At 39.6% G+C, this 11,404-nt stretch overlaps 1 protein-coding gene across 1 annotated transcript in view; it reads right to left on the bottom strand.

The window, feature by feature from the left end:
- Positions 1-226: 226 nt before the first annotated feature.
- Positions 227-11,404, bottom strand: part of ATP8B4 (ATPase phospholipid transporting 8B4 (putative)) — a gene marked incomplete at its 5' end in the record, with an annotated part of 163,171 nt that continues 151,993 nt past the window's right edge. The window contains 3 exons of the mRNA XM_016210159.2: positions 227-508; positions 2,452-2,582; positions 5,606-5,744. Coding sequence (XP_016065645.2) covers positions 227-508; positions 2,452-2,582; positions 5,606-5,744 — 552 coding nt within the window. The remainder of the gene's footprint in view (positions 509-2,451; positions 2,583-5,605; positions 5,745-11,404) is intronic.

Below are 11,404 nucleotides of genomic sequence, written 5' to 3'. Positions count from 1 at the left end.
GTGAGAGTCTTTTCTGCCAAATCACGAATTTGATGGTGACCATCTGGCTTGGTTTTGAGTAGAGTACACCTCTATTTGACAGACACCAGGCAGCTGTCTGCCACAGATTTAAGTTAAGTGAGGCAATCTGCCCCACTCCTAGCCCCAATCCCAAACTCCAGAGCCAGCGGACTTTCAGCTCCTGCTGAAGTGAAAAGATAACTATGTGGTTCAAATTCATCTTGACTCACAGTTTCACTGTTTTGTCCTGGTTAAAGTTGCCCACTGTGTCTGTGGTTTTCTTACATAAATTTTCAATCCAGCTAGTGCTATTATTCAGTGTCTTTTCCAACCCTGATGTTGGGGGTGCATCTTTAGCTCGCATATTTTTTCCAGATGTGATAAGCTCTCCATAGCCCTCTTGGTGAGCAAAAGCATATCCAGATCTCCTCGAGCTTGATCTACGAGTCTGAGGCCTTCGGCTACGCAGAGGCCTTGCCTTCTTTTGAACCTTCTGCCACTGGCGGATCTGGAGAGGAAGTAGACCCAGAGTGAGACAATAAGTCCAAATGATAGACTCCAGGCAGCGGGCCACTCTGGGAAGTGGAAGCCTTCTCGGTAAAAACATCGACATTAACAAAATACTTACCTTCATCACAAAAGGGAGTTTTCACCTAAAAACTAAGGACTTTTCCATCTAAAGAGACTATTTTATTTCTACCAAGAGACTATTAAGCAAGCAAGAAGTATTAAGGCAAATTTCATTATTGTCTCCATCTCACACATGTCTTAAATGAATAGGAACATACTTTTTTTTTTTAATTCTCACCTGAAGATACTTTTTCCATTGATTTTTTTTTTTTTTTTTTTTTTTAGAGAGAGTGGAGGGGAAGGAGGAGGGGGTTGAGAGGGAGAGAGAGAGAAACATCAATGTGAGAGAGGCACATCGATTGGTTGCCTCCTGCACACTCCCCGACCAGGGCTGGGGATTGAGCCTGCAGCCCAGGTAACTGTCCTTACCTGGGAATTGAACACAAGACCCTTCAGTCCTCGGCCAACACCTAAACCACAGAACCAAACCTACCAGGGTGGAACATACTTTTATACAGAAAGGTTTTCTAGCATACACCACCCAAACACAGCCAGTATAATAATTTATAGTCCCATTCCCCCCCCCCCCACACACACAACAGGCCTTTTCCCTCTCTTTTGAAGATTCTCAGGATCCAATAGTCATTAGGAACTAGAAAGGACAAAATCTAGAGATTGAGAATCAGAAATTTTCAAGTCTTCTGGTAGGCCAATGTAACGTGAAATTTTCAGGGTTTTGATTTCTTTTTGGAAGGGAGGGGTTGGTCACCTTTCGAAGAGGCCAACATCGTTTGGGTGGGTTTCCAATATCTCTTTGATGTCCCTCTAAAGTTGAGGGAAAAAGATCCAAGGTTTAGAACAAGGTTTGCCAGCCACCTTGTTGTCTGATTCATCTGATTGCTTGGACTCCAACTTTCGTGTCAGGAGAAAACTGTTAAGTAGAAAGTCATGATCTGACTAAATACAGGAAGAAATGATCATAATCTTTCTTCCTCCAGCTCATCCATCATTTTCTGAGTTTGCATAAGAATGAGCTCACAGAGCCAAAGGGAAAGGACAGACACAACAGGGGACTCTGGGAATCATTTCAGAAGGGAGAGTTTTGTATTTTGGCCGTAGAATGTGAGGGATATCATGACAAGGAACATTCTACCTCAGTTCCTCTCAGCGTTATGGGCCTGGTCACTCATCCCATCAATGTTTTTACCCTTCTCTTGACGTGGCTGCAGATGTGTCTCCCCTTCTTTCTCCTTTTCTCCTTTTATCTGGGTTTGGACCTAACTTCACATTGTACTGCTTTTGCTTCTTTCCCAGGAAATACTGAAATATGTTCTGTTAATCCTTTGGTTGAGGCATTTCTTTAATCTGTTCTATTTCCCTTCTCACTGTATATTTTCTAATCCATCCATCATGCTGCTGTTCCCTTTCTTAATCTGTTCAGAAGGTAACACCTCCCACATGTTTCCGAATCTGCCAGTATATTTTACAAATATTTAGAGGTCCTTCACCACATACCTTGATTGTCTCTTTCACTGTGCCCTTTATTTGTCCCAAGTCAATATCTTTCCCTATAGCTTGCCTTTCCCTTGGAGCAATTGTCCAAAATGTTGCCAGTCAACTTTTTAAAATAACCAACTTCACTTGTAATTTATGACTCCTCACCCATATTTAGTCTAGACATTCATCTTTATCGGCACTCAAAAGGCTAGTCCATTCAGACGCAGGCAATTCCATCTTCTGTGATGTGACATTGTGCACCCATGGGTATTTACCGATGGGAAGTTCCTTGGCCCTTCACTGGGCTGCCAATTAGGCAGAGAAGAACATGACTGCGAGAGCCAAGAGCCAGCCCTTCAAGGCCTCATAAGTGCTGCAATATACCTGATCACTCAGGGTCGGGAATAAGTCCACCATCAGACACCGGAACGCCAGCACTGGAATAACAGAAGCCACTGTCGTCAGGAGAATCACAAGCCAGGTGAACTTCTGGGTCAAGGAGTGTCGTGCATTTCCTATCATTAAAGGAAAATAGACATTGTGGTTATAAATAGAATTAATTGTTGAATTAATAGGCTTGTTGTCTATACCCAAAAGGCCTTTTTTGAAATGGTGAGTGTTGGACTACCTAGGGAGAACCACAAGCTGTCTTCTCCACTATGTAGTATGTTCAGTGGTGATGAGGAGAAGGCAAGAGCGATAACTTTTGGGAACCTCTTGGTGGCCTGGCCACTTGGAGATTGCCAGCTGGAGCAGCCCCTTGTCCAGGCTCAGTCCAGCTTCACTCATGAATCATAACTCTCTCATCTGGTTTCTAGATCCCTCCACTACAAAGCAGCCATTATTTTTTAAAGGCACATTTACCCTGGCAGTTGAGGCTTATATGCCATCTCGAGCTAAGGAGAAAGGGGCGTGGGGGTTGGAGGCAAGTAGTGGTTTGGACTTCAAAGGGAAAGAAAGCAATTCACAAGGAGATGGAGAAGCAAATGTCTGGTAAATAATGTTTGCTGGACCATCTTTAACAATGGACACAGGTTCCTCCCTGTCTATCCCACCTAGTTCATATTAATCTATAGTTATCTATGATGATAGCTCCCTTCCTGGAACAGGTCTTCTATCTAAATTTTTAGGCAGTTAGGGGGAAGGTCAAAGGTTCTTCCTGAGTCTTTTGTTTCTTAAAAATAACCAGCTTAAAATAATATCCAAAAAAGGCATATATTGGGGTGGCAAACTCTGCTCCCCCTCACTACCATATCAAAACTACACAATACATGTCCTGGATGCAGGTACAATCTCAAATGATGGTCTTGGAGACTGGCTATGTCATAGAGGGTGAGTTTTATTTACAACAGGGCTAGACTTTTAAATTTAGCCAACAATCCCAGAAAACCTGCCTCAAAAGAACTTGCCGATTTCTCTGATGCTCACTGGGTTATGAGGTACTCAAGGTTCCAGGAGATCAGGGATGTCCCTGGGTTTTTTAAAAGAGCATTCCCCTCACTGGGAAACCACTCATGCATCCATCCAACATGCTAGTGCAATGGAGGAGTGAAACTCATTTCCAGCCTGGAGCCAGTTTCCTTACTTTGTACTCACACCTTATACACTAGGATGTTTGTTTAAACAAAGCAATAAGGGTCAGTAAGGCTAGTAGACAAGTTCTACAGAAGATGGCAACCCTACTTATATCTCCAAATCAAACTTTGGTTCCCATTGGTTTTCTATGGATTTACCATGATGCCTCCAATCATTCAGGTTCCTTCTCCCAATACTAAATTGTTAACACCTTGAATGGGCTTTGGGTTCCTGAATTTTCTGGCCTTGGAGAATAGTATCTGCCTACCAAAGAGCAGTTGGTTCCATTTGCCTGGGCAGAAACAAACTTGACTTGACAAATTAAATGTCTCTTTGGGCTCCTTGAAGCTCAACCCCCAGGCATGGCTGGAAAAAAAACAAGCTTTGCTTTCAAACCACACTCCTGTTTGCTGCTGGCTAAGGAAAAAAAAATTTTTCTTAAACCTCAATGTTGATATAACTTTTGAAAAGTCTCATTGGAGCTCAGTAATTAATTCCTGGAATGACATGTGCTTAGCTGGAGAGAGCAGTCCCCACAATAACTACTTTCTCCAGTTGAAGCATTCCAGTCTCATTATGCATTCTAGAATGCTCTCTTAGGACTGGAAATCTAGTCAATGCACTGAACTTTCAGATTTGGCAACCAAAAAAAACTTAAAAATAGTTTTAATGTCTCTCTTTTCTAAATGCTTATTTTTATTCATAACCATCATGTTTCTTCTACATGGCCGGAATCCTTTGGTAAGCAAAGTATTAATGTTACATACTAACTAAGAGTGGTGCAATTTTAAATTTCCATGTAATACAGGGCAAGGCAAAAGTTGAAGAATAATATTCTTAAGTGTATGTGTGAATTTAAATGGAATTACAGTTTCAGGAGCCTTTGCATCACTGGAAATGTATAATGCTGTAGTTGCTCTTATTTTGCTTTCTACATGAAATCTTCTAAGGCTTATTTTGTAGAATGGATTCCCCAACTAGTAGACGCAAATCTCAGTCTTGCCTGATTGAGCTCAAGAAGGTTGTCACTGACGTCTGTCCACAGTTTGAGGGGATGAACTCAAAAACATCATTGTTACCAACTTCTCTCACGCACCCTAGAGAGTTCAAAACTTCTGAGAAAGTACATTAGTAGCCCCATTGTGTAAAGTTCTGTGGCCCTTTCTAGGAATCATTTTGAAATGTGGAGAGCAATGATAGTATGCTCCATGGATAGACCAGATATACACTTTTGTAGAATCACAGAATCTCAAGATCGTAAGGGATTTTAGGAGGTGCTTTGCTACCCATTTACTGCTCAGATCCTCTGTAATGTCCCCAAGCCACATCTGCTTGTATCATCTTCATCATCATCATCATCATCACTGTTACCATGGTTAACATTTATTTTTTAAAGTATTACATAGAAAGTCATATGCTAATTATTTTATATGTACTATCTCATTTAACCCTCACAAATTTCCCATGAAACTAGGAACTATAATATCCCCAGTTTAGAAGTGAAGACAATAAGGCATGAAAAGGAAAAGAAACTTTTCCTAGGCCACAAAGCTTATAAGTGGTGAGCAGAGATGTTGGCGATAATGTGGAATAAAAGGCAGAGCCCAACATTTCTTGCTCTTGTCTCTCTCCTCTATCACACGTCACCTTTCCACAGGTCTCTGGTAGCCCTGATATATATGCTGTGCCTCTTGTTTTCCAAGGGGCAATTAACTGCATCTGGGCTGTTGGGAACCAGTAAGCAACTATCTCAATGATTCTTCTGCATCTGGTAAGGCCAGCAGAAACTAATCTTTTAGAACCCTTTTCAAGCCTGGAAGCCTTCAGACGCCTCCGATGCAATCAATTCCTAGAGGAAAGATTGTTGGTCGCCCCTAGTCCCACCCAACACAGAAAATAAATTACACAGACAAATAAATGACATCATGACACTAGGCCCCAATAGACAGCAGGATTCACTTACCAACAAATGGAAATTGGTTTGGGAAGACACCAAACATGCCATTACTGTGCATTGTAAATAAAATGGAGAAGTAAGTGGCAACACTGCCCCAGATGAAGACGTGATTAATGACAGTCCAGTAACTGGTATCCAAGGCTATCTGTACATAAAGTCAAAGCACAGGGGAGGTTTTTCAGGATTAAAACAGTATCATTTTACTGAGCTACATTTCCCCAGAACTGCTCTGTGAAGAAATGGTTGCACCTGTTTAGCTCCCAACCAAACACAGGCACTTTCACTTTTTGCACAACACAAGGGACTGACTTGATATTTCTGCTGGACAACTGACTTTAGAACTTCTATCTGCAAACCATTATATCTGCCAAGGTTGAGTCCGAATTAGGGAATAAAATGTGAAACTTTCTACAGAAAAATAAGATAGCAGAATGGGTTCTAATTTCAATGTTACTTTATAAATTGCTTTCAAAACTTTTCTGTTAGAAAATTATTTTATGTAGTGAGCAAGTGCAACATTTTATAATCTGTACATAGATTTTCACAAAACTATTTTTTACACAGGCATAATCTGTTTTTACATCAATGTTCTACCTCATTTTGATGATCCTTTCTCTTAAATTATTCAAATAATAACAAAGTAAAAATCCTTAATGCTCTTCTGACCTAAATTTCAGAAGCTGGGGCTCATAGTGACCTGAGAGCATGTTCACAGGCCCTTGTCCCTTCCAGGACCTTGCTGTGTGTGGCAGCACAGCTGAGAAAGAGTGGCCTGCTGTCAGAGAGTCAAAGAAGCCACTGGTGAATATGAACCCTTGCATTCTCAGAGGGGTAAAAAAAAAAAGTAGGTTCTGACACCATTATTTGCATCTCAGAGATCCCAAATGATCCAAGTGAAGGTTTGTATTTCTAGCAGAGTCTGGTGCAAGACCACAGATTTCTCACCTGCTTGATGGGACCCTACCTCCATAGTACATAGATCCTTCTCTGCATATGGAGATATACTTCTACTTCCCAGTTGAAGTTTACTGTCCTTTAAAATGTTGCCCCATTAATGCCCAGACGGTGTGGCTCAGCGGTTGAGCGTTGACCCATGAACCAAGAGGTCATCAGATCAATTCCCAATCAGAGCATATGCCCAGGTTGCAGGCTTCATCCCCAGTAGAAGGCATGCAGGAGGTAGCCAATCAATGTTTATTTCTCTCATAGATATCTCTACCTCTGTATTCCTCTCCCTTCCTCTCTTTCTAAAATCAATAAAAACATATTTTAAAATATTAATTAATTAATTAATTAATTAATTAAATGTTGCCTCATTAAAAGGATACTGGCAGCCTTGGATGTAAACTGCAGGGGCTATAAAGGGACAGCATTTTCTTTCCTCAAGAAGCCTGAGAACAGAAAGCACTGCCACCCATGCCTCAGCACAGAGATGCTGGTTTTCAGTTTGTTTGGCTACTAAGACATTGGGCAAAATCTCCAAATCTACCTTCTACCACCTGTCAGTTCATCACTATGCAGAGACATCAATAGCCTGGACTATGTTGGTGTGAGTAGGCAAAGAAAAGCCACAACAAATTTAAGACAACTTAAACAACAAAAACAAGAACAGGTGGCTCCTACTGAGGCAGAACTATTGGAAAAGACAGATAAGTACTATAACAAAAACAACAAAAATGTAATGAGAACTCTTAAGGGGATGCAATTACATCCCAGGGGAAAAAAATTCTGGAAGAAAAAAAACATTATTTCAGAATTTAAAAGTTCAATAGAGAAACCAAATAAGAATAGTCACTGATGAGAATCAAATTAATATTCTGGAAAAAACAAATGGAAATAATATCTCACAACAGAGAGCAAAAACTGGAAGAAATAGAAACCATGTGCAAAAAGATATGAGACAGGGATGAAAAATCCATAGATGTCAGATTCATGGGCCCAATATAACAAAAAATGACATTTTAGAAAGAAAAAGAAAGAAAGAAAAAAGTAATGATCAAAGAAATGACAGAAGAAAACTGCTCTGTTATAACAAGCAGCAAAGATTTTCAGATGTAGATGAGTCATCTAAATCCAAGGCAAATTAATGAAAGAAGTTACATTCTGGTGACATTGGTGAAGTCCAAGGATAAAGAACACAAGCTTCTAGACAGAGAAGATATTACTTCAAAGAAAAGGAAATAATATCGAACTGCTAAGCTGAAACTGGGATATAGTGGAACAACTTTACAAAGTTCCTAAAGTAAAAGGCTCTGATTCAAGAATCTTGTGCTATTCCAATAGAACATTTACATATGAAGACAAAGAAAGAAGGCTCAAAAGTATAAAATCTGTCTGCCCTTTCCGAAAAAATTACTCAAGGAAATTGCTGCAACCAAATAAAAGTTAAATCAGAACAAAGACCTCAAAATAGCGGAAGATAAAGGGCATAAAAGTGCTGGTGAGCAATGATTCCTGTAAATTTGTAGTTGGCTCTAAGTGAGCAATAATGGATGAACTGCAGTATTCATTTAGAAAGGTCTTGGAACAGTCAAAACATATGTTAAAGGAGTATTTGATAACATCCTGGAACTAAGATTCAAAATTATTAAATGTGCAAGAGTTGGGGAGTGGTGTGGGGCCAGGGAGGGAGAAGAAAAGTAAAAACATTTCCAAAATTGCTTAATTTGGAGGTGGGTGGGAGATTGTGTACAACAGAACAGTGAAAAATTTGGTGGAGGAGATAGTTATTTAGCTTTGGTTTGTTAGTACAGAAATACAGATTTAAATGACTGTGAAAATAGGGAGAAATCACTAGTAAAATGGGAATTCAATAGTAAAAGTTGTAAATTATTCCTAAGTAGGATATGAAAAAAAATCACAGTGCTTCCACGTATATAAAAGAAAAAATGGAAACCAAAAGGTAGAATGAAAAGTAATCATAAAATAACATAAAAGGAACAAGATAAAATACATAAGTTATTATAATAAAATGAGTAAACTCTCTTATTCAAAAAGAAAAACTAACAGAATGAGATAAAAAAGAAATGAAGCTGAAGGCCTGGGCCCAGACTGTGCATCCGGCAAACGCAGACTAAAGGAGGTGGGAGGAATAAAAAGATTAAGAATTGAAATTTAAATAAAGATATTTTGTTATGAAAAAAAGATCAGGTCTACAAAGAACAGATAATAATAAAGAACCATTACATGGCCAAAAATATAGCCTTGAATTTATTTAAGGTGAAATCTCCTTGAAATACAAGGAGAGCTTGATAGGCACCATAAGCACAATGGGAAACTTCCCTAAACTTCTCTCAGCATTCAGTGAGCCTGGCGGTCGAGGGGCTGGTTCCCTGGGGCTCTGTGGGTGACCTGTTCTCCAGGGTGACCAGAGCCAAGCTGTAGGAGGTGGTCACGGTGGTGTTCTCTCTACAACAATGCAGCCCATGGTTGGGTGCAGCGTCCAGGGGCTAAGCTAGCTGTGCTCTCCGTGATTCATTCGCCCTCCTGAAGATCCTGAAGATTCTGGTGGTAGTTTTTCATAAACCTTTTAAACTTAAGTTAAAGAAGTCTCTTTGGTCTGTAACTGCAGTCTTTTTGGAAATGAACATGGCAATATTTATGAAACTTAAAATGTTTACACTCTCTGACCCAACAAAAATAAAACAAAACCACCACCACCAAAAAACCCCCCAAAACCCATCATTGTTCATCCATCAGATTGATAAAAGATAGTTCTGACTCCAGGCATCTCATTTTTAGGCATTTATCTGACAGTACATAAAATGTATGTACTAGTGTATGCATGACAACATTGCTTCAATAACAAAAAAAGAAAAAGAAAAAAGAAACATCTGGAATGTCTATCATTAGAAAATAGATGAATAAATTGTTATATATCCATATTTTAAAACTCTATGAAGCTCTTAAAAAGATTACAGTAGATCTGAATGTGTTGATTCAAAAAACTGCCCAGCACATCTCATTAAGTAAGAAAGCATATTAGAGAAATTATGAGAATTTCTCTTGAATACATGTGTGTGTGTCTCAAAGCAGAGAAAAAAATATGGAAGGATTAAGCTATAGTAATCATAATGGTAGTTAACCAGGGATGTATAGAGAAGAAAAGGAAGATGGTTGATTTTATTTTAAACACTTCTATATTGTTTAAAATGTTGAAAGGAGAACATTATCATTCAAATAACTGAAGAAAACTGATATTTAAAAAATAATAGAGACTGATAAAGTTTGGCCAATAGCATCAGCAGAACACATACATAAGTTTTGTAACTGTAATTATAGACCAAGGAAATTTCATGGGGATTGTTACCACAATGACAAGTCAAGCTTAGACAGCGAGAATGGGATATTAATGCCACCATCAAAGTGAGCTTATTCATAAAATTCTTAAAACTTATTATTCTATATCTATATATATAGGACAGCAGTTTCTGATTGAAGCCCAAATTGCTGTGCTTTTATGATTAAAAACATTTATACATTCAGATCTGAGAATTCAATGGTAAAGCAGACATTTCCAGGGCTTCCTAGAAGTACAAATAAGTGATAGGCTAAAATGACAGGAATTAACCTATATATTCCTTAAACTGAACTTTTGACAGTGAAAGAGAATCTGTGCATTTATCATCTGTTAACACAGTTTCTCTCCCATTTTATTCGAGGATGATACCGGTGTCCTAGGTATCCCCTCATGGAAGAAAGAGGTGGGCCATGCATTCCCTGTAGCTCCTATGTGTTGGGGGAAGGCCATAGCTTCCCATTATCTGTATCAGAAGAGAGGGCCACATGGCTTTGGAGCTGGGGATCTGAGGTCAGACCTGTGTTTAAATCCTGGCCTGCCGCTTTCCATGTGACTTGAACTGTAACATGTCTATTTTTTCATCCATATTAGTAGCATCTATGCTTTAGAGGACTGTGAGTGAAGAGCAGTAAGTGAGATAACGGGATTATCTCAGTAACAATTCATTTACATAGGAAAAAAACAGAATAGCCTGACAGGAGCAAGTGGGCTAAGTTTGCTTCAGACTCTACAGACTCTCCTTCCTCTTCTTCCAGATATTCTCTCTCCTCCTAACCCCAGTGCTCCTTGGCCTCTGTCTTTCTTTCTCCTCTATAAACAAGAAAGCATCTGATATCTTCCTTTATGCTCAGCGTAATCTTTCTTCTCTGACTGCCTGAAAGTTTGCATTTTAACCAGTCTTACTGTAAAATAAGACTTTATCCCAGACAACACTGAAGTCAGATAGGTCGGGGTTCCAGCCCTGGATCTGGGACTCTGTGTGTGACCTCAGGCAAGTCATTTAACCTCTCTGAGCTTCATCTGTAAAAGGGGACAATAATTCCTCCTGCATAGTGGCACTGCAAAATAAGTGTTATTATAAGCATGATCTTACTCATAGTGGTAATGATGACACAAGTTTCTGAAGGCTACCACCAAGGACAGGCTTGCTTTAGTCATCTGAGGTAAGACAGGCATTAACTAATACAGCAGGGATAATTGGGTACCTCCACCAAATTCTTCTCACTTACTTGGCGCAACTTTAACCTCTCCCTTCATATTCCTTGACCTTCCGTTCATTCAACAAATACTTATTTGTGTCTGACACTGTCGTTTAAATTGGAGTACAGTAATAAACGAAGCATGCCAGATGTTGGAAACTGGTATCCATTCTCGCCCATGCTGCTTCTAGGCCACCATCACTAGCCTGTATCTCTCCTTTCTCATTTTCCTATCCAGAAAGTTCCTCAGTCTCCTGGCTGTTTCAGGCCCGTCCAGAATTCAGAATCAATGGTGGGCATGTGGGT

Source organism: Miniopterus natalensis, chromosome 1 (assembly GCF_054644295.1).
Source record: "Miniopterus natalensis isolate mMinNat1 chromosome 1, mMinNat1.hap1, whole genome shotgun sequence".
Lineage (NCBI taxonomy): Eukaryota > Metazoa > Chordata > Mammalia > Chiroptera > Miniopteridae > Miniopterus > Miniopterus natalensis.
Note: the sequence above shows the minus strand (reverse complement) of the source record. Positions and strands in the feature narration are given on the sequence as shown.